This window comes from Uloborus diversus, chromosome 2 (genome assembly GCF_026930045.1).
Source record: "Uloborus diversus isolate 005 chromosome 2, Udiv.v.3.1, whole genome shotgun sequence".
In the NCBI taxonomy this organism is placed as follows: Eukaryota; Metazoa; Arthropoda; class Arachnida; order Araneae; family Uloboridae; genus Uloborus; species Uloborus diversus.
The window spans coordinates 151,951,173-151,974,483 of NC_072732.1; the positions used below are offsets into that span (position 1 = coordinate 151,951,173).

The following is a 23,311-nucleotide window of genomic DNA, read 5'->3' on the forward strand; positions in this document are numbered from 1 at the left end:
TCAAAAAACGGGCGTGGGGAGGGAGTCGCACCGGAGCGCATAATATTACGAAAGTCAGTTAGAATTACAAATAAAGAAAATTTTCCTTTGATATGGGCCCTCAAATCTCCCCTCACTCTAACATCATCAAAAAGATCGTCTAAAACTGCATTCTTAGAGCTAGAAGTTCGAAAAATAGACAGGTGGGTGACACCGAACCTCTTCAATCCTAACATTACCAAAGATCGTCTAAAATGCGTTTTCAAGACTAAAAATTTCGAAAAATTCCCCCGGACCCCCTTTACTTCGGAGTTAATACTATTCTTAAGGTTTGGTTCATACCGGCTTCCTTTTAAATCAGAAGATCTATACAGCCGCCACAGAACAAACAGTACTTACAGAAAAAACACTTTGAGGCGACGATTATGCATACATTTGTTGAGAAAAAGGCTGTAACCTTCACAATAATTTTTACTCTTATGATGAACTTGTGTCGCCTAGTAAAAATTCCTTAAAAAATGCTCTGCAACATTGCTAAAAATAAATTTCTGACTAAGCCTGTTACCAGTTCTTGATAGAGAATACTTGGCAGTTGCAATACAAATATTACATGCTCTCAAAGTGAACTTTTTAATGCATGCTAGATTGTGTGAATACAAAATATTATTTTGAAACATATTGAGTTTATAAAATCTTAACTTATGAGGTATTTCCAACTTTCCATGTACTATTTTTATAGGTATTGGCTATTGGCCATTATTATCCGTTAAGTTCTCCAGCAGTTCAAGATTTCCCTGGCACATGTGTATGTACACCAATCAATAGCACAGATTTGGATGAATCCACATTGAATGTCTTCAGTTCATACAATAGCTCAATGTGTAGTTCTTTCAATGGGACATTGACTGGACCCGGCTGTATACCTCCTTATCCTGATGTCTACTTATTTTCCATAATTTTGTATGCCGCCACATTTTCAATATCCGTCTTCTTGAAAGAATTCAAGTTCACTCCATTTTTCCCATCAAAGGTTAGTCAATGTAAAATTTTTAAACTATAAAAACAAGAAATGTATAAAAAAGCTTTTTAAATCATAGCATTAGCCAGGTATAATTTTTTTAATATTATACAAGGCTGTGTCTGTATAGTGTGCTTGCACACACACACAATGTGTAGAATATCACACTTATTATGAAATCTGGTTCTAGGATTGTAAGTCTGGTGAGATTGTCCTAAAGGTCCCTTAACTGTGAGTGCTGAATTATGAAATTAATTATTTTATTAAATGTTTTGTTATTTTTTTAATCAAAGGGATCAGCAACTAGGAAAATTGAGAAAAGTCTTTAAATTTTACTAGTTTGTAAAAGTCTGGAACTTGTGTATTAGTCTAAGAATTGTTGTTTTACGTTGTTTTTTTAAGTAAAAAAAAAGCATTACATCCTAGAAATAAGAGTTTGAAACAATTTTTTTCAGAAAGTATAAGTGTACTAAACCAAAATAAAAGCCTGCAAAAAATTTCTTTTTTTTTTAGTATAGGCCCATTGTTTGTTTTTTCAATGCAGAAAGAAATTTAAAAATATTTTAGTTGATTTTTAATGAAACTGTAATTCAAATAATATTAACCTGAGTTGCAGTAGATTCAGAGAAGTTGCTAACACACCTGTTTTATAGATTACGAAAGCAGAAAAGATAAATAATTTTTCTTAGAAATACAATGTGTTAGCTTCTTATAAGTAACAGGGTTCGTACGGGTCGTGAAAATCATGGTAAGTCATGGAAAAAAAAAAAACTTTTCAGACCTGGAAAAGTGATGGAAAATTAATATTTTTAAAAAGTCATAGAATTTTTTTTACAAGTCATGGAAAACTTTGTTGATGAGTAAGAAAGCAACAGTAACTAAAAGAGCAGTAAAAACCTTGAGTGATTTAAAAGTATTGCTTGTAAAGGATATTAATACTTGAAAATTGAATAATCCCAAAAATAAATCTGAGTTTTGGAATCCTGTTGCATCCGCTTCTGTAACAGTCGCCCACCTTTTTTAGTAATGTGATTTTATTACTAGGACATCACTAGTTCGGAATTCACCATTATTTTCAGCACTTTTTATATATTATTATACCTCTTATATATATTTTAATATAAGTCACTCTTATATATATTTTATATTCTATAGTGGCAGAATTACATGTTCTTGGTTTTGCCTCGCCCACTCAAAAAGTACTTCAATTGCATCTGAGTTCATTTAAACCACTCTTAAAAAAATCATTAATAAATTCATCAGAGCTTATATATCTTAATTTGTTCAATGCTTTAGAGAATCAATACTTTTGTCTGGGGATAGAACATTGAAGTAGGGGAATTATAATGCTCTAAAATAGTGGTGCCCAACATACGGCTTGCAAAATTGATTTCCACGTGGCCAGCTAAAATATCTGGTTTAGATAAATGAATTTACTGAAAAACGTCGCTTTACTTTAAAGAACAAAAATACTGTCTAGTTACATGGATGGTTAGATGCACTGTTGACACCTAAGGGCAATATTTAAAAAAGTAAATTTATTATTCGAAACTTTAATGGCGCATGCAAACTTTGTCCCATTCATTACTATTCTACCTTATTTATTAGACATTTAAGCATCAGTATATTGCATTCTCTGTATTTTTACTTCACTTAAATTCTTATTTTAAAGACAAATAAGAACAGTTTATAATTAGTTTCTATAGTGAGCACTGACATTTTTTCAATCACAAGCACAAGTAAGGGCTTCGATGAGGTAGTGGCATTCAGGAAAAAGTTTTACTAAATGCCTATTTCTGAAAATTGGAGAGTTTGACATTAAATAGTACTATTCTCTTCGTGTAACAAGGTCATGAAATTTTTTTCATGAAGTCATGAAAAAGTCATGGAAATTTTTTTATCTGAAGTGAGTATGAACCCTGAAGTAAGTTCACATCTAAATAGATACGGTAAATTGTTTTCTTTGGGAGAGGGGGGGGGGGGGCGAAGGAAAAATGCAATATTGTTGGTACCATATTAAGCTAATAAGTATGAAAATTGGCTCGTTTCAGGAGAGCCAAAACACTGAATATAATTAAAATTGTTTCCTGACATGTATAGTTAATTTCAGTACTTTAGCGTTGATAGATAACTTTAAGAGTAAAAAAACTATTTCAAGTAGTTATAGCCAGTAGCCCTTTTTTGATTACTATGGTGGACATCAAATTTGGAAAACAGGATTTTTCATTTGTTAGTTTAGTGTGGTGCCGACGATGTACCCTAATAATCGATGCAAGGAGAGTCAATATAGGGAACATTGAAGATTGGAATAAGTAATTCACGTATTGGATGATATGAAATCAAGCAAATGCAAACTAAATCATAAAATTGTACCTCTTGTGATTTTCCTATTGGGGAATCATTGTTCTTCCAAATTTTATGCAAGCCCATCAGGAGCTATGGTTTTGTATAATGAATTTGCAAACACGACCTCACACTTAGAGATTTTATGTATAGAAATGTTTCTGTGTGCATTTTGATGTTTTGTTAACATTAAACGTGAAAGACTGGTCACTGTTCAAGCTATACACAAAGCTGTAATTAGAAAAAAAAAATGTTTAGGAAAATTCATCCTTTTATTGGGTAGCTGTCATGATTGATAAATTTTTGTTAGGACAAAAAAAAGGTCAGTTAAGACTACTTAGCCAGCTTTTATTTTCAAAGTAGACATTCATTTTTAAAAGAATGTGGTTTGAAACCAATTCACATTGAATTTGCATTATTTTTTACAATAATAAAAAAAATATTTCAGGAAACAGTTGTCCCCCCCCCCCCCAAACTACAGCACTAGCAATAATCAAAATTTGATTAAATTATTGACAATTTGTGATATCTAACTATTATGAACTAGAACATGAATAAAAGATAATACAGTCGACTCCCGCTATACAACGCAGGGGCGGCAAATAGGGGGAGCGAGAGGGGGCAGTTGCACCCCCAAATTTTTTGCACAGAATGATAAGAAATGGGCAAATTTAGTTTACGTAAATTGCAAATCAGCGACCATATCGTCGCCTCAGAGCAACACTAAGACATTTAATCCCAGAAATAACACTAAGATATCCTACTGTTGCTCTGAAGCGACGATATGCCAAAGGTTTTTTTTTTACAAAACACGCCCACTGATTCTATAATAGCCAATGAATCTTGAGACATTTCTACTACACAAGCGGATTTTGCTATTTGGATGTAACTTAGAAAATTGTAAATCATTTTGCAGCCCTTTTCAGAGCAGAAAAAAAGTGATGGAGAATCACAGTTTGTTTCAACTAAAAATGTAATTTCCTCGTGTGGACTAAATATTTCATACTTGTGCGTTCAGTGTTATGAGAGGACCAGTGGTGTGGCTGCACGATTTTACAAGAAATTCCTTAGTATTTTGCGTACGTTGTTACGCTCATATTTTAAATGTATATTTAGTTAGTGAGAGAACACCGATTCCTTTTGGTAGAAAAACATTTCAGCAACCCAATGCTTTGTATACATTCATAGAAAATTCTTACAAAAGACACACTATTTTTGAAAAAAAGTCATTCATCAACAAATGCTTTTTCTGGTTACTCTTTAACTTTGTCATTTCTGAGAGACACAAGATATTCTTCAAAAGTTAAATTTATAAAAACCCTCCTTGTTAATTTTGGACTGTTTGAAAGCGACTCTTTCAAGGAAAAGCCGACGTCCTTTTACATGCGTATGACTTAGTTTGAATGTTTATTCGCTTTGTTTTTATTGTGGAGAGTTTAAAAAAAATTTTGTACTTTATCAAAACATCTTCAATCCGCTAACCTTAATTTTCGGACTGTCCATGCTTCAGCTAAATCTACAGTCGAAACAGTTAATAAATTTTTGCTTGGATGTATATTTCAACCAAGAGCAAAACTTTAAAAAAATCTTAATTCGCGCCAATTTTAAAAAGGCGGAAAAAAAATCCAAATGAGTTTAGAAGGTGACAAAAATCAACATGATGATATAAAGTCACAAAATTGAATTAGTATTTTGTATCAGATAATAGATTGTTTCTAATAAAATTAAAATAAGATTTGATGGTAAAGATTTATCTGTATTGTTGACCTTAAGCTCAATGTTATATTGATAGGTTATTGAAAAGGAGAAATAAAATGTTTCAATTATAAGTAAAATTTATAGCACTGAGCAAGAAGAATTGTTTTGCAAATAGCCACTACACTATTCAATGATGAAAAACGAAGAATAGCACAATATTCAAAGTTACCTGGGTTATTTTCAAGAGAAAAATCTAAGAGATGTGTTTTCTAACTTTGTAGCTTCAACTGTTTTTCAACCATTCCAATTGGCTCAGCTAGTTGTGAAAGATCATTTTTGTGCATTAGGAGGTTAGAAAATTATCTTGGGACAAAAAAGACTTTCATCTTTAGTTATATTGGCAAAAAAGTACGACATTGCATATTGATAGAATAAAGTAACACGATTTCCAGATTCTAAAAATCGTTCATTAAAACTTTCTGAAAGGTAAAAAACTAATATCAAAATATTTTCAGGAATAATTTATGATCAAATAAAACTATATTAATTAATATTTAAAACTCTCTTAATAGCCTTATTTTTATAAATACTTAATCCATTTTATGATCCTATCTTGTTAACCAATATGTATTTTAATCCAAACTGAGATAACCCACATTTAAAAAACTCGATCCCCCAAATGAAACGTTGAAATGCCGCCTCTGATACAACGCGAACCAACTTACACAAAATGCCTATAACACGAGTTTTACAGGAGCAGAAATTTTAGAGCTAAAGCAAATTTCTAGCTCTCAACATGAAAATACTTGGAAAGGAATCGGGATGCTAAGTTTGGCTTTGTTATTGACTACTAAACATTGACTTGGTTTTTTTTTTATCATCCTTTCAGCATCACTGCACTACATAAGCTCCAACACACCGCACAACATAACTTTATTAGTGTATCACCATTCCTCATTTTTCATTTATTTATTCTAAATATGAAAACTGATTGAAATATTGTGGCACCTAGACACACTGTTTCATCTAAAGTTTGAAGATGGAAACAAAAAGTGAAAGTTTGTGACAATTTAAGGAAAGGTAAATATTCTTGATACGCTTGGGGGAACAACTGGAAAGTAAGTCGAAAGTAGCACGACAATTAGGAATGAGTGAATCTCTCATATGGATAATTAAAAATCAAGAGAAGGCAATCCGTATCAGTCCAGACCTTAAGTTTTAATATGAAGCTCGTAGAGTAATGTTTAAGCAAAATGCAAACAATATGAAATTGGAATCTCTCCTTGTATTGTAGATTATGGAGACCGTGAAAGAGGAGTGTTACCATACATGTAAATGTTATAAAAGTAAATACAAAGCTACTGTATTTAAAAATATATTAAAATGACGATCAGACTGCGCAGCATAAATCATCATCTTTAATTTTAAAGTTATAAATGTAACTTATTGTATCTACTGTATAGTACTCTTAGAGTGTAGTGCTTTACAATTACTACATACTGTACACTGCGTAGTTTTATTTTTATGTCTCTCTCTCCCATTAATCATTGATTTTGTGCATCATAACAGTATTTTATGTTGAATAATGCAGCTTAAAATTTAAAAAAAAAAGGTAAAAACTTGGCTCTTTATGTAACAAACGGTAATATATAGTTAAAAAAAATTCCTACAACAGTTCAAAAAGTGCTTAAAAATGTCGAAAATGATTGGGTATGTTAATAAAAAAAAAATCATATACACAGCACTTTTCCACGACATGAAATTTTGACTAAAGCGAGAAGTCTTGGAATGCATCCCTCGCGTAAGTCGGGATCCAACTGTATAACAATATTAAAATTCTCTAATTTGCAGATTTTTTTCTCAGATGTCTTATCATCCTTAAGCACACTTTTGCATTGATAAAGAAGTTCCTTGTAACCCCAAAACACTTGTCTGTAGTTTTCTGCGAATTTGCATTTAAACTTTGCAATGTTAACTTTTTACTTCTCATCTTATAGGTATTGGTTTATTTTTTAGAGCAAAAATATTACATGAAAGCATATTTTGTAACCATGGCTCAAAAATTTCTTGCTAAGCAATATTAGCTACTTAAAAGACCAAAATCAGATTTTAATTTATAGACTAAATATATTTATTCTGTAACATTATATTTTAATAAAGTTTTCTGCTATTTGCCCAAAGCATAAAGTTGTTTGATCAATTTGATCAATTAGAATTTTTTTCAAAACAAATTAATAAATATTTTTTCAAAGAATTTTTTTAAGTTGCGTTTTAGAACAAATAGTAATTCATTGCTTCATTTTATTTATTTATTATTTTTCTCTCATAATATTAATTAAAGTTTTGATTGTAGATACGAAGCACTATAAGTGATTTTGCAGTCGTAATATCCATCCTTTTAATGACAGTTGTTGATGCAAGCGTTGGCCTCCCTACACCAAAGTTACAAGTTCCAGCTAAATTTCAAGTAAGTACACATACAGGGGTCGAAGTAGTCCTATATATCCTATATTTCCTATATTTTCAAAAAAAGTATGAAAATCGTCCTATATTTCCTATATTTTTGGAAAATGTCCTATATTTCCTATATTCCTGTTTTTTATCCAATTTATTTCTTTAAAACAACAGTAAATAAACTATCTGACTTCGGATTTTTCGTCGAAAGTACGTGTGCAAACGAATTTCAAATTAAAAAACACAACTCACTAAATCCTGCAACAGGCATCTTCTTTCATTTGCTACAGCAATATGACGTCACTGTAGTGGGTGGAGTTTTGAGAACGAATTCTGAAGTTGGTTTTAGAATTTTGTGTTTAGCAACAGCAGTTTGTTTTGTTTTCAAGCGTGGTTTTTTTTTTTTTTTTTTTTTTTTGGTTTTGTTTTCGTGGTTTGTTTTGGTTTTTGTTTTCGCGGGTATATTTTTGTGTTCAGTGCATTTTCTGATCGGTATGTTATAATAGTCTTTTTGCAATCTTTTCTTTTTGTGGAATTTTGTGGAACAAAATATATGTATGTTTGTGCTACAAAGCATTGGTTATTTCCTGTTAGTTCTCAACACAAAGAATGTTTTTATATATTTATATAAGCTATGTTTGTGACACTTCTATCCCTGCAAAAATTGTGAGTTGCTGTGTTAATTATCAATAAATTTCACTTTCTTCTTTTTTTTTTTTTTTTTTGTCTGCAAAGTACACTTTTTTCAAAAATTATTCTTTCAACTACAGGAAAGTCATTTCAGGTGTAAGTTATAATTTTGTTTGAAGGGTTTTTTAAAACAAAATCATTGATAAGAATAAATAAATAATATGTATGTATTATTTCTTTTTTCATAGCGAAACTATTCATATAATGTGTCCTATATTTGTCCTATATTTTTTGTGGAAAATGTCCTATATGTGATAAGTCGATCACTTCTACCCCTGCACATACCAAAATGCACCTTTGCTTGAACGTAAATTGAAAAACTTATTAGAATTTGAATTTAAATTAAAATCTCCTTCCAATGTTTAAATAGAATTCCTAAAGAATTTAATGTTTGTTTTTTACTAATATTGTATTAAATATTCAAAAAGTTTCTAAATTTGTTTGACATCTTTATTTACCTATTTCAGCCAACGTGGAATACTGGACGAGGATGGCTTATTCCATTTTTTGGAGAAAAGAATCCTTGGTGGACCGCAATTGGTGCAATTTTACCGGCACTTTTAGCCACTATTTTGATTTTTATGGATCAACAAATCACAGCTGTAATTATTAATAGGCGGGAAAATAAATTGAAAGTAAGCGTTATTGTACTTCTTGATTTCATTCAGTTTTAATATAAGAAAATGTTATTGATTTTCCTCACTATTGATACAAAGGCTATAAAATGAAAGAACATAACTAAGCACTGTGACCATAGGTCTATTTTACCTAACCCCAAACAAAGTCTTAAAAAGAGACCAGTAGCTGAAGCAAAATTCAGCTTTCAGCAATCACCTCAAGAGATACTGGAGGGGGGTTTTGGAGCAGTGATTCTCAACCTTTTTTACTTTGCGGCACACTTAAGAAATTTCTAGATCAACGGGGCACATTAAAATTAATTTCGCAACAGTAATACAGAAATGTTTTTATCATTCACTGGTAAAAAGACAGGAGAAGGACTTTCTTTCATATGAATAAAACAATTATAACTTACGTAGTATATTTAAATTTATTTAGAAAGTAGAAATGTTTGGAATGTATTGAAGTTGATAAACAACAAAACTTCCTATCAGACATTACAGAAAATTATACTTGATATGTTTCAAAGCATTTCTGTCAAACATGTCATTAAAGTGCACACTGCAGTTAAATGATTTATCAAAAAATGTTTCAAGAAAGAAGCAAGCAAGAAATTAAAACCAATCACCTAACTTCCGTTTGACACTAATGAGACACTTGAGCCTGCCTTGAGGAGCAAAGCCGTTTGATATTTGGCTCTATGCTGGAAAGAGCTACACGAAGTTCTTGATCAGGCTCTTTAGAGATGATCTCTTGCTGTTTTTTGTAAGTGTGAGGGCTGAGAAGCTGATTTTGCAAAGATATGTAGTTGAAAATGGTAGCAGCACATCAATAGCAAGACAAGAGATGGTGGGATACTCATTTTTAACCAGCAACCAAAATTCGTCCAGAGGCACTTTGCTCAACTTAAGTTTAAGAGTGCGGTCACTCTTAAGGTCCATAAATTCTTCTCGCGCCTTTAAAGAAAGGTCTTTAACAGATACATCCACAGATGATTTTAATGGATCGCGAATCGCGTCATACTGTTCTATGTTAGTATTCTTGAAATAATGCTTAAACTTGTCCTGAAGTATGACTAAATACAGGGGTCTGTCCAGGATTTTTCACAGGGTCCGTTTTTTGTGAAAAATCAAATAATTTTGTGAAAAATCAAATAACTTTGCAAAAAAAAAAAAATTTTTTTGTAAAAACGAAATTTTATAATTTTGATCGTCCAAATACTGCATCATTGAAGCTTAAACTTGAGTGTTTTTCTCTTTTCTGTTGAGAAAATCATTCTTGGTTGTTTTGCTAGCATTTGGGGGGAGGGGGGGGACATCGCTCTCTGGGAGATGGGCACCCCTCAAGTATAAATATTTATATACAATTCTACATTATGTAGAAAACACTAGAAATGTTGTATGTATAGTACTCAAAATAATTGTAACAAAAAAATAATAAAATTCAGGCAAGGATTCAGCATTTAACTTTTTGGTCCAAGACACTCTTAAAAAGCACAGAATTTCGTTTAAAACTTTTAAATTCTGTGATTTTAATAAAAATAAAAAAGATATTTTACTTGTTTACCTCTTAACAAAGCAAACTAAACGTTAAAAAGTCAAAAAATCCCGTCCCCATAGCATATGCAAAGATATCACAATCTTCAAAGTGCATCAAAAGCATACAAACGGCTTGTTAAAAAAAATTGTTAAAATTAGTTTAGAATTGCATTTAGGAGGCCTATGATAAGCATATCATTAATATCTATTGACACATTAAAGCAATAATAAAAATAAACCATCGATTCAACATTTTACTTTTTGACTCATACTAGAAAATAAAATTTCGCTTTAAAAACTTGAAATAAGCGTTGTAACAAAAATAAAGATACTTTTCATTTATTTGTATCTTAATAAAGCGAAGTTAGCTTGAAAGAATAAAATGTGATTCTCATATCGGATGTAAAAAGATTGCACTTTTCAAAATGTAGGCATTTAAAGAAAAAAAAAGGTAAATAAAAGAGTTAATTTAAACTCAATCATCCTTGTTAGCATTGGAAAAACAAACCCATATAATTTTTTTACCAAAATAATAGTTACTGATTGCATCGCAGATACGCAAATATTGCATAACAGGTGAGAATATTTTCTAATCAAGTGACTAAAGATTTAATGCCAGTCGCTAAGTGGCGAAGTTGGTAACCCTATCTGAAGCGATCACATTTTTTCCCCACCAGTACTATCCGTTTGCAGTTCTAAGTTCATTTTCTGATATATATTATTATTGTTTATTAAATCATGAGCGGGGGGGGGGGGAGAAAAGTGCTTAGGAGGCAAAGTGCCTATGAGCTAGCTGCCTTTTCAGAGCAGAGAAGTTGGCAACAACGCTGCAAAATAGCTATGATAAAACAAACAAGAAAAATTATTTAAAACCAAACTGACTTTCAGCTGTTAATTTCTTTCAAAGAAACAAGCAAGCATTATATTTATTTGGGAGTTAATTAGCAGTTTATATTTATAACTTGCAGGAGCGGCACAAGTGCAGAAATTTTTTTTTTTTTGCAAAATTAGCAGATTTTGTATAAGCTCATCCCTCTAATTTAACTTTAAAAAAGGTTTTAAAAATTATTGTTTTTATACACGGAAAAATATGCGTTATTTTGATTTCAGACTTGCTCTTTCAATAAACAATTTGTGAAAGATCCGTTTTTGTTTATCAGAATTTTGTGAAGGATCCGTTTTGGTTGATCGGGATTTTGTGAAAGGTCCGTTTTAGTTGATCGGATTTTTGTGAAGGGTCCGTTAACGGACCCAAATTTCCTCTGGCCAGACCCCTGAAATACTCTGCCACCACATTCAGCAGTTTTTCTTCCATGCCATTTCCTTCACATACCATGTTGGCGGTCCGTTTGAACATGTCCAATGAGCCACGATCTACTTCTCCCCACAACTGAATTTTTGATTTGAACCCGTTTAGCTTGTCCATACATGTAACCCAAATTCTCTCTTTGTCCTTGCATTTTCCGATTCAATTTGTTAAGATGTTCAAAAATGTCAGCCATGTACGCTAGTTTTCCCAGTCAATATTTGTCATGCAACAAACTGGGGAACTGCATTTCGTTTTTTTAAAATCAAAAACTGCCGTACCTCATCCCTCAATTCAAAAATTCTGTGTGTAGTACCTTACCACATGAAAGCCAGCTAATCTCTGTATGAAGAAGTAGGGACTGGTGATTTGCCCTCATTTCTTCACAAAGTAGGGAGAAAAGACGAAAATTAAGCGGTCTCGATTTTATGAAATTCACGATTTTTCACGACTTCAGCTCATCTGATAAGTTCTTTGCCATGAGAGCTTCACGATGGAGGAAACAGTGTATGGTTTTAATTTCTAGTTTGCTAAGTCTCGGAACCGAGCTTTGAGAAACTACGATAGAATGAAATGAGTATCAGAACTGGAAAAGAGGAAGACATAAGTTAAAGCTGGTGCTAAAATTCTGGGCGGGAGGGTATGACCCTTGCCTGGGGGAGGGGGAAATACTCCCGTTTGCGAAAGATTTAGAAAAAATTCTGTATAATTAGTTTATTTCGTAGAAATTAGAATCCGTTTTCAAAAATGGAAAGTAATGGGATCAAAAGAAGTTTAAAAGAGGTGGGGCAGCAAATCCCGCCTCTCCCCTTGTTGGGTATGTCTTAGTGCACATGATCGACAGGGTGAATTGAGAAGTTATAGAATGATACAAACGTTATTTGGTTGTAACTTTAAAATAAGACATCAAATCTCTTTCTTTTTATATAACTACGAAAATACCGCGGCACACCGGGGTCCTTGTCGCGGCGCACCAGTGTGCCGCGGCACATCGGTTGCGAAGCCCTGTTCTAGAGAAATATCAAGAATTTCTCAAGGTTCTCTCATATGACAGCCAATGTGTTCAAACCTATAGATAGATAACACATCACAACAGTAGCACAGACTCCATGTCCAAGGGGCTTGAGGGGGTGGGGGTGAGCTCGGAACCCCCAATAATTTGGTGTGTGTCTTTTCTTAGGGTGATTCGGGAATGCTTTACTGGAGGATTAGTTTCTTTTTGCTTGACGAGTGTCGGTGATAATTGAAGTGTTTGAGGAATTTGTAAGCTTATTTTAAACTCCAATATCAAGGCAAAGACTCTAATTAATATACTAAAAGATGTTCTTGTACACTTAAACTTGCCTTTTCAGGATTTGAGAAGACTGCTGTGATGACACGTCAACTACGAGAATGGAATATTTTGAAGTTCGGTGAACTTCAAATGTTGGTTTTATATTTACAGCCACAAACAATATATGTCCACTGCATGGCTCACCACAAAATAGAACTGTGAAAATGTCCCGTAAGACAAGTGGCGTGGTATAATTGAACCGTAAAATTTATAAACCAAGTTTTATATTCTTTTGTCTTGAAAACGCCTTGTCACATGTTACTGGTTTGTGTGGCACAGAAAATATGTAAAATGGCATTTTCAAGGTGCAAAAATAAAAAAATCTTCGGGGGTGGGGGACTTATTTTATCATCTAAAAGTGTTAAGGAAATGTCATTTTTTAAATAGAACTTATTTTTGAGGTATGTTTTATGAACATTTTATATTTTAAATAGCAGTGCATCAACTCTGATTAGTGTTACAGAAATTTTCAATTTTTGACAAGAAACTTGAAAAATCAGAAATGGGAAAACTGAAACTGGGGTTTGTTTGTCAGATTGTTGGTCTTATTTGTGAAATTAAGCAGCAATAGAGCGTCGCCTCAAATGCAGATACAGTGAAACCTGTGTAAGTTGACCACTTGCGGTGCAGTACTTTGGTGGTCAACTTAGACAGGTGGTCAATTTATAGAGGGTAGTAATGAAAACTTTTTTTTCTTTTTTTTTTTTTTTTTTTTGTCATTTATTGTACTATGAATTCATTTTTTTAACTAATTGGAATGCTTTAAACTCACTTTCATTGTTTAACATTACTTTAAAACAATAAGAAAAAATGTTTAAATATTTTTAGAGAATATTTACCAGAATGACGCATAAAGTATTATACAAATTTAAAAATTCTGTGACTCGATCAAAAAAAAAAAAAAAGAAAGCCTCATTGCTTAGGAAAAACTACTTATTTGATATTAACAATTCCTAAAAATTCATAACAAGTCAAAAGTGACTCAAATTGTTCATTTGATTTTTTCTTGTACATTTGTAACTATAGTAATCTACTTTTCAACAAAATAACTCCTTATTGAAGTTTGGCGCATTTTTTGGGGCTTAACATTAGCCCAATGGTTTTTCGATGGAAACATAAATCTTCACAGGTTTTTCAAAAGTGTCTGGTTACTTATTTGAGGCATAACTGATGAAACTTTTAGAACAATCTAATTCTTTTGCCTAGTGGTCAACTTAGAAAAGGTTTTTTACAATACTCCAAACTAAAGCTGGTGTATATTAGTGGTCAAGATAGACAGGTGGTCAAGATAGAGAGGTGGTTAATTTACAGTGGTTTTCCTTCATTATATAAGATAGGACTAATTTTGTTCCCGACAAAAGTGGTCAACTTACAAAGGTGGTCAACTTTACAGGTTTTACTGTATTTGCAAACAGGAAGGCTCTTAGCAGCTCGGGGCTCTTAGGCATCTTCTGAACTTGCCTCTGCAATAATGAGGCTGTAAAGTGATCTTTAGAATGAAATTATGGAAATCTCTTAATTATGTAAACAAAAAGTTTCTCTTATTACAATAACTATTTATTTATTTTTTCCCAGTGGCGTAGCTAGACCCGACTTTCGGGGGGGGGGGGGTTTCTTCTCTTTTATTTATATATATATATATATATATATATATATATATATATATATAATATATATATATATAATATATATATATATATATATATATATATATATATATATATATATATGTATATATGTATAATCGCTTGGAATTTTTTCCTTTTCTTCTTTTTTTTTTCTTTCACTTCTCTCTTCTTTTTCTCTTTTTTTTTTTTTTTGAGACTAACTTTTCGGGGGGGGTTTTGTCCCCAAACCCCCCCCCCCCCCCCCCCCCCCTTAGCTACGCCCCTGTTTTTTCCATGCAGAGTAGGTTTTGTTAATCTTCTCTGAGTGCCTAGCAACCATTCAGTCAATGGTGATTCGAAAATTAGAATAGTTTTTTTTTCTCACCTGAGAAATGTGCTTCTGATAGACAGGGCTCGTTTAAGACATTGTAGGGCCCTAGGTCACATACTTTTTCGAGGTTCTCTGCCATCAAACCTTAAAAACGCAAACATTTGAAAGAAACTAAGAGATCCAACTTCAGATTCTCTAATACACACTCAAAATAAATGTTGGAGTGCAGAGAATCTCAGATCTTAAGTAAGCAGAAGAAAAAGGAAATAAATAAAGGAGAAAATCCTAAATTTTCTTTTTCTTTCTTAAATAAGAGACTAGAACTCCAAAAAATTGGCCTTTTAGCCCCCCTAAAAAAAAGCAGGCCCTAGGACCACGGCTTAGTCTTTCTTCTCGGTAATCATGCCCTGCTAATTTTTGCCCTGCAGAAAATTTCTTCTAATTAAAGCTGGATTGATGGTGTGTGTGTTGTGATGAGTTTTTAAACACTGACTAAACGCCCTTTCTTTTTGACATAACTGGTGCTGTGCCCTAATTAGTTCCAATTATTCTCCATTTTAAATATGTATCTTATACTTACTCTTATATTTACCTTAGCAGTGTACATTTTCTTACACTTTCATTAGGTTTACTTCTGAATTACATATATTTACAAAAAAAAAAAAAAAATGTTCAATTATTGTTGAAATCTGAATTTGAATTCCCTTGAAAAATCGGGGCTTGAGCCAACAGGTATCCTTTCTCCCCCCCCCCCTGCATGCACCTGTATTTATGTATGCATACAGATTCATATCATCTCTAAATATACTTGCCTTGCCTATAGATGTATTTCAGAAATTATAATCATTGATTAAATGTTGGAAAATTTGCTTTTATTATCTTGTCAAATTTTATTTTACTTTCAGAAAGGTTGTGGCTATCACTTGGATTTGTTTGTTCTTGCTTTACTAATTGTTATATGTTCTGTATTGGGTCTTCCTTGGTTCGTGGCAGCTACTGTTCTTGCAATGACCCATGTCAATTCTCTTCGCATGGAATCGGAATGTTCAGCACCTGGAGAAAAACCTCAGTTTTTAGGCGTCAGGTATTGTGCTTTTTTAGGCTTACTTTTATCATGTACTGACTATCAAGTCACTAAATCACTTTTAACTCACTGTCTTGCTTCATGTGTTTTATTTTTTTTCTCTTTTTCTTTTTCAGAGAACAGAGAGTTACACAAATTTGCATCTTTGCTTTAGTGGGCTTATCAGTTCTATTTACTTCTGTCCTTCAGGTATATTTTTTTGTGTTTATTTGTTCATACTGATTACTTTGATATTGTCTGACCACTGTTGAGATGGAAAAAGGAGGCGGAGGTTATTATCCAGTTTAGAGGTGGAAATGTACGCATCTACTGTTTTTGCAGATGTTATCCTTTAAATTAAACAGAGTTATGTTGACATAAACGAAACATGATCATTAAGTTTTTCCTTTTTTCCCTCGTTCAGATAGACTTGTTTAAACTGGCCGTTAGCCAATTCCATGCAATCGTGAGCAGACAGTATGCTATTTGGGAATAACAGATGTATATAAAAACTAGTTTGCAATGGTGTTACAGATTTCTTAATGAGGTACAAATGATACAGTTAAAGACTGATACAAAACTTCAAGGTACCACAAATTTTGTTCATCCACTATAATATTAAAATCTGTTCGCGTCCGTTTGTCTGTCTGAAGATCTATCTTCTCGAGAACCGCTGCGAATCGAGAGTCGAACGAGATACCGATCAATTCGAAATTTTCCAAAGAAAACAGTAGGACCAATCTCGTAATTGTGCGACTTTAATTAGCGGAGATTTTATTTAAAACGTTAATTAACGTAACGTTATTCGGGAATTTTACTTCTTTCCTCTTGCCATTTTGCATTTGCGTGAGCAAGTAAAATTCTAATAATTGTATTAAAAGATATTTTTTTGGCTGCTGTCCAAATCTTAAAACAATGTTTTCATCTAGAATTTCATTTTAAATTAGTTTAAAATTGGTTGCCCTATTCGGACATAGCCTTTATTTTATTGTCTGTCCTTTTATTTATTTTTTACATTCAACGTTCTTAACTCTTTTCAGCACATGAAAGTAGTTTCTTAGCTATGTTTATTGATTGTAGTGTAAGTTTATCATTCACCGGCCTCATATTTTAGTACACTTAGGATGTGCGACTAATTATGTTTATTTTGTTGGACTTTTTCCCGTCACATGGGTGAGTTTTCGAATTGTAATAACTCTCTTTTTCCTTCCTGTTTCTATTTTTGAAATACAGTTTGTATCGTTATAAGAACATGTTAAATTGAGATTGTTTGGATTTCTTTAAGTGAAACAGAGTTAAACAAAAATATTGTTTTTAAGGATTTTAACTAAAGCTTAATTCGAATCTGATGACTTGGTATTAAATTAATGCTGATTGGTATTTAGTAAGTCTTGGTGCTTTAGTTTCACGTAAGCAACCAAAAAGTATGTGTCATTTTATGTAAAAAGCTGATCGTAATTGTACATACAAATGTTTCGGGTATAGTCTATCAGATTTAATTCAGTTTAAAGTGAGCACAGATTATAATTGATAATGCATATATTTTCATCTTTTGTGCTAATTGAAAATACTCATAACTTGCATTATTGATAACTATGATTAACTTTAAAGAGATTTTTGCCAAAAATATGCTCTACTGGTGTTTTGTAAACCTTGCATTACGCGTATTTATTTACTCCTTAGCGCTTTATAAACTGATGTCCGAGTAATACAAAAACATCAATTGGACATCTCTTTCATTTTTTAAGTAGCCCGTGCAACGCCGGGCACGCAGCTAGTCTTTATATATAAAAGTTGTTGTATGTGACTGTCTATCTACGTCTTCACTACTGCTGGTGAAGGACAAAAAACAGCATCAAACCAAGTATCGATAAATTTATAAGTTTCTTGGAGCATATCTGTGAGACTTCAATTAGTAGAGATATTAATTAAAAATGATTAAAACCCTAACACCTAATGAACCCTGGCGGTTCTTCTTCGGAACAATTTTCCCTGCTTTCAGAGCGCTTCTCCCCTTAATATTTCTCATCATTCTGGTAAACAGCCAAGCGCAAGTTACTCACAGAGTGAAGGTTTTTCTTTTTCTCTCTTTTTTTCTGCTTAAAGTGGAAGTTATTGAATAGTTCAGAATGAAATGATTCTATAGCTGTGCCATGGAACAAATTAATACACTGTCAATTGATGTACCAACGCAGGCTATGTGTTTCTTGATGCAATATTTTTTTATCTTTTCCTTTAGAAGAATGTAATTTGTGTACCGAAACTATGTGTCATTTAAATCTCTTTTGCTAAGCGAAGCCAAAGGAAGTACATCGCCAAAGGCACTGTACTTTAGTATTTTGGAAGAACAGAGTTGTACACCAACCCACGAGAGGCGTATTGTGCGAGCCGCCGTAGGAGGCAAGGTCGAGGCAGGTGCCCCAGGCCGCTAGTTGTAACTGGAATTTCGTCGTAATGGAATTCAAACAGCGTTTTTTTTTTCTTTCTGATGTAGCTATGTTAGAGGCACTACCTTTTACAGTTCTAATAATCACCCAGAAAAACGTCAACTCTTTCATATGGCACCACTATCGGCTGATGCCATTACCACAAGAATTTTGATGCAGTTTTCCCCTTGTTTGGTGCAAAACTGCATTAAGAATTTTATTTTGCAAAGAGCACTTCAAACCAAACCAGTACTCGAAGGATCTTTTGGATGCTGTAGAATTATACAACAAAGACATTGTCAATTTTCTGCCTCATGAAAATCCACCAACTTGAGCCAGGATCAAACCTATGCCTTTGGGCATGAAAGGCGTTTGAAAAAAAAAGTTTCTTTTTGTCCTCTATGTAATTTTTAATTAGATATTTAATTATATTTTGGATACATATGATGATTTTTATAATTTAGTATATTCCAATGCCTGTTTTGTATGGGGTCTTCTTATACATGGGAGCTTCTTCACTCCAAGGCTCACAGGTATGTGATTTGCTATAAGTTTTATTTTAGTGGATGCCTAGCTTTCCCATACAAACTGAAAAGTATTGTTAAAATAATATCCATTTTTGTGTATCCAATATATGACTTATATTTTCAACTGCTTTATTTATTTGTATTTAATTTTATTTATTTTTTGCTCATAACTTTTCTTGCAGTTTTGTTTTTAAAATCATTTTCATGCTTTTTACCAATAAAAACAAGTGTCTAGTTTACTAGCTACTTCAAAACAAAAGCAAACTTTGTAAGAAATTCAAAAATTCAGTGAAAAATGTTTTGATAAAAAAAATGTGTGACTAAAATTTCCCTAATTAAAGTTGCTTAATTTTCTGAATTTGGAATTAAAAACTATAAAATGTATTATGCACACAATACAGAAAAAAAAAGCTCTTACACCGAGGTTGTGCTTGTCACACATACACAAATCCATGTTTTGGGTTTGGGTTCACCATCCAAGTCGTGGAACAGGTTAATTCTGGACCATGTTCTCGCAGATGTTTTGCGAAATTTCGCGGACTCAGAGTTGTTTAGCCACAAAACATCTGCGAGAACATAGAGCAGAATTCAGCTGTGTTATGATATGGATGGTGTTCTACTGATGTTTAATGACTGACTTAAAGGAGTATTTGTATAACAAACATTCAATTGCATTTAATATAATGTAGAAATTTTTTTTTAAAGGGGGGAGGGAGGAGTTCACTTTCAGACCACTCTGTACGGCTGAAGCAAAAAAATATGCCAATTCACAAACATTGATGTCCTAGTGACCTTTATCATTCAAATGCTTATTTCATTCATTTAACCTAAATTTAGCTTTAAAAAAAGATCTTCATATATATATCCTAACTTTTGATTCTGTAATTTGTATATAAAGTGTCTTAAAACAAAGACAACCTATATTTATAAGCACAAATAATTTCAAGTATCATTATTTTATAAATATTTTACTGTCTGGTACATTAAGTAAAAGAATACTCTCTGAATCAGACTTGCAGTATGTTATAGGGTTCCAACTTCACCCTATTAATGATCTGGACTTGGTTTGCTGGGGTACAGTACAGTAGGGAGCTTTGGTGGTTCACCTCCCCTGAAATCATTGGTTTTAATCTATATTGCCAATCCTAATTTGTTAAAAATTAATGTATAAACTGTATGGCTCACTCCCACTCCCCTCTCCCACCCTGGAGAAAATGCTGGCTATTCTAGTGCTTGAATGAATTGTATTTAAAAGTTTGAAATATTTTTGCTGTTTTGCTAATTTTTTTATATTTTCTTTAGTTCTTCGACAGAATGTTGATCATTTTTATGCCACAAAAGTATCAACCAGATCTTGTATTTTTGCGCAGCGTGCCAACTCTACGTGTCCATTTGTTTACTGCTGTTCAGTTAACATGCTTGATTATCTTATGGGTTATTAAGTCTTATAAACCAACATCCATTGGATTTCCTCTAATGGTAAGTTCTTTTAAACAACATTATGCTTTTCTTAATCATATTTATAAATGTTAAACTGAATTTTGCTTTAAGGGTTAAGAGTGAATTGAATCCTATTTTAATGAAGTCCAAGGGACCATTAAAATGAAAATTCTTTTATTCTGATGTTACAAATATAGACATTGTCCTTATGCATAATAAAAGATAAACATATAAATTATCTGCACACACAGCTCAAAAGTATCTGCAGGCATAGAAATCAGTATACAGTGGGTGGGCAAAATTTCTAACGAGTGTCTTTTGCCTTCAAACATGTAAGGTGTCCTTTAAAGCAAAATGTGAACTTTTTCATTACTTTATCTACATTTTCATTGTCTAATAGTTATGTTAAGGGGGTATTCTAGTCTAGAGGCTTAATTTTAAGGTGATTTTACAGGCGTAATAAAAAAAAAAAAAAAAACAGCAGCTAATTTCACTATCCATTTTTATCAGTTCTTTATTAACACTTTAAAAGTATAAAAATGCATAATAGTTGAAAAAAAATTCAAAATTGTAGTTGGAGGAGGCTGGCAAAGTGAGACTCTAAAAAAGGGGGGTCTCCTGGTTGACGTGATTCCAATCCTCCAGGTGATCTGAAACATAAAGTCAAGGTTAATTCTTATTAAACAAGGATGTAGAATTGTCTGGACGTAGCCGATTTGAAAAAAAAAATTTTCCACAAAATGGCGTCTTTTTGAGAACAAAAGTTTATTTTTTGGCTCCTTTTTTGAACTTTGGTATTTTTTTAAAAATAATAAAAATCAAAAATTTCAAAACCCCTACATGGGGACAATTTTGATAGTACTAAGAAAGTCTACCAAATTTCAAGTAAATTGGTGTATTAGAACTTGAGATATCTTGTCAACCGTATTGAAAAAACTAGTTTCGAGAAAAATGCTTTTAAAGTTTGCAGTCTCATTTCAGCAAAAGAATTTATTTCAACAAAATTAACTGTAACTCCAAAAACAATTTGAATTTCCATAAATCCTCTTAGAAACTTATTCTTGAAGGTCTAAACTCTGGGAATATGAAGGGAAAAAAAATCGCTTTTTTTTTCTTTTGAATTTCTAGACTAGAATGCTCCCTTAATTCAAAATTATCAGGCACTATCTATATCAAATGTATCCACCCATGGCGCGTGTGTGTGCGTCTATATTATCTAGCTATGTTCCTATCTAATTTGAGTTTAGGATTACGAAAGTCCTGCTGAAACAAAATACACTGCTTGACATTGAAAATGCAACACCAAGAAGGAGTGTTCAGAAATTTATGCAAATTTTAGAGTAGACTAACATAACTGAGTTATGTAAATGATGTGAAATGCGCAGCTCTCCGACCCACATGAAGTAAGATATAAGGGAAGGAACTTGCAGAATGGACAATATTCGTGTCGTTATTCCTGACGGGAGAATTATCGAAGAAATTTTGTATTTATCTTGGAGGATACGTGTAACACGAGAGAATGCCAGACCGCCGTCAACGAAGGCACTTCCAGCAGATAGACGATTTTACGAGGGGTATGGTGATCGAACTGAAAAGGGGAGGTTGGTCCGTACGTTAAATCACAGCTGATACCCACATGGATGCGAGCACAGTGCATCGGCTGTGCCGAAGATGGTTGGAACAACAAAATGTGGCAAGATTGAGGGGTGCAGGGGCAGCCAGAGTGAGGTCAGAACGCGTTGATCGATGCATCAACCGACAAGCTGTAGCAGACCCACAAGTCGCTTGTTCCTTGATTCTGCAGCAGGTGCAAGATACCCTGAATGTTCCTGTGTCAACCAGAACCATTTCCCGTCGTTTGGTCGCACGTGGTCTGCAATCACGGCATCCGCTAAGAAGACTGCCATTGACCCCACAACATAGACAGCAACGTTTAGTATGATGCCAGACTAGAGTGACGTGGATGACAGAATGGCAAAATGTCGTGTACTCAGATGAATCCCGCATGCTGCGGCCGGTGGCAATCCCTTACCTTCAAGGGCTACCTAATGCAATTTTTCAGCAGGATAACGCCCGACCACACAGTGCTCGCTGCTGCCAACATGCTCTCCAAGGCACACAGATGCTTCCCTGGCCAACATACTCTCCTGACCTGTCACCAATGGAACATGTGTGGGATGTGATTGGACGCCGTTTGTATTGTGCGATGAGGTTTTATCAATGAAGTTATCGCACCGATGACTAATTTAATTAGTACATTTTTTAGTTGCAGAGTGTAACTGGAGTCCTTTTCAGAAAACAATACCTGTATTTGAAATTATGTCTTTATTTCCTCCTTGGTGATATGATACAGTGGTATCTTAGGCGAGCTATTCACATATGAAATATGATATTGCAAAATAAGTTCTCTCGAAGCATAGATAGTTTAGTAAAACAGGCAAAACCATTATTTGTAAATTTGCATTATGACAAATGAAGAATCATTTATGCAATCGAAGTTTCAGCTATTTAAACTTAAGGTTTGCAGATAAAGTTTACAGTTACAAAATGCCTATTTGAGAGCATGACAGCTAGCAGCCGACCTGGCTGACTATGAAACTAAAATACGGCGCCTTAAAAAAAGAGAAAAAAAAACAGCTGAGCTACAGAAGCAACATATATAGTCAGCCAGAGTCATTTGCATGTGAAATGCGCATTTCCCGATGTTAGAACGGCGGCCAATCAAATGGATAAGGAACTTCGTCATTTCATGACGTAAGGCACGCACGTGTCTAAGATCGGGAAATACGTTACATACATTGAAATTAGCATTTGTGACTTTGCAAGATAAAAGAAAATAGGGATTTAATTAAAGCCAAATATATCAAAATAAACAAATAATTGATAATATTATTTGGAATTCCCAACAGTTTGCAGACTCTGTCCCTGCCTTGTTCAGAA

General features: G+C 33.2%; 1 protein-coding gene across 1 annotated transcript in view; it reads left to right on the forward strand.

The window, feature by feature from the left end:
* LOC129216084 (electroneutral sodium bicarbonate exchanger 1-like) overlaps positions 1 to 23,311 on the forward strand; it is a 303,250-nt gene that overhangs the window by 260,893 nt on the left and 19,046 nt on the right. The window contains exons 14-20 of the mRNA XM_054850233.1: positions 719 to 1,009; positions 7,392 to 7,505; positions 8,650 to 8,817; positions 15,821 to 15,999; positions 16,116 to 16,188; positions 18,869 to 18,937; positions 20,234 to 20,410. Of these exons, the coding sequence (XP_054706208.1) occupies positions 719 to 1,009; positions 7,392 to 7,505; positions 8,650 to 8,817; positions 15,821 to 15,999; positions 16,116 to 16,188; positions 18,869 to 18,937; positions 20,234 to 20,410 (1,071 nt within the window). The remainder of the gene's footprint in view (positions 1 to 718; positions 1,010 to 7,391; positions 7,506 to 8,649; positions 8,818 to 15,820; positions 16,000 to 16,115; positions 16,189 to 18,868; positions 18,938 to 20,233; positions 20,411 to 23,311) is intronic.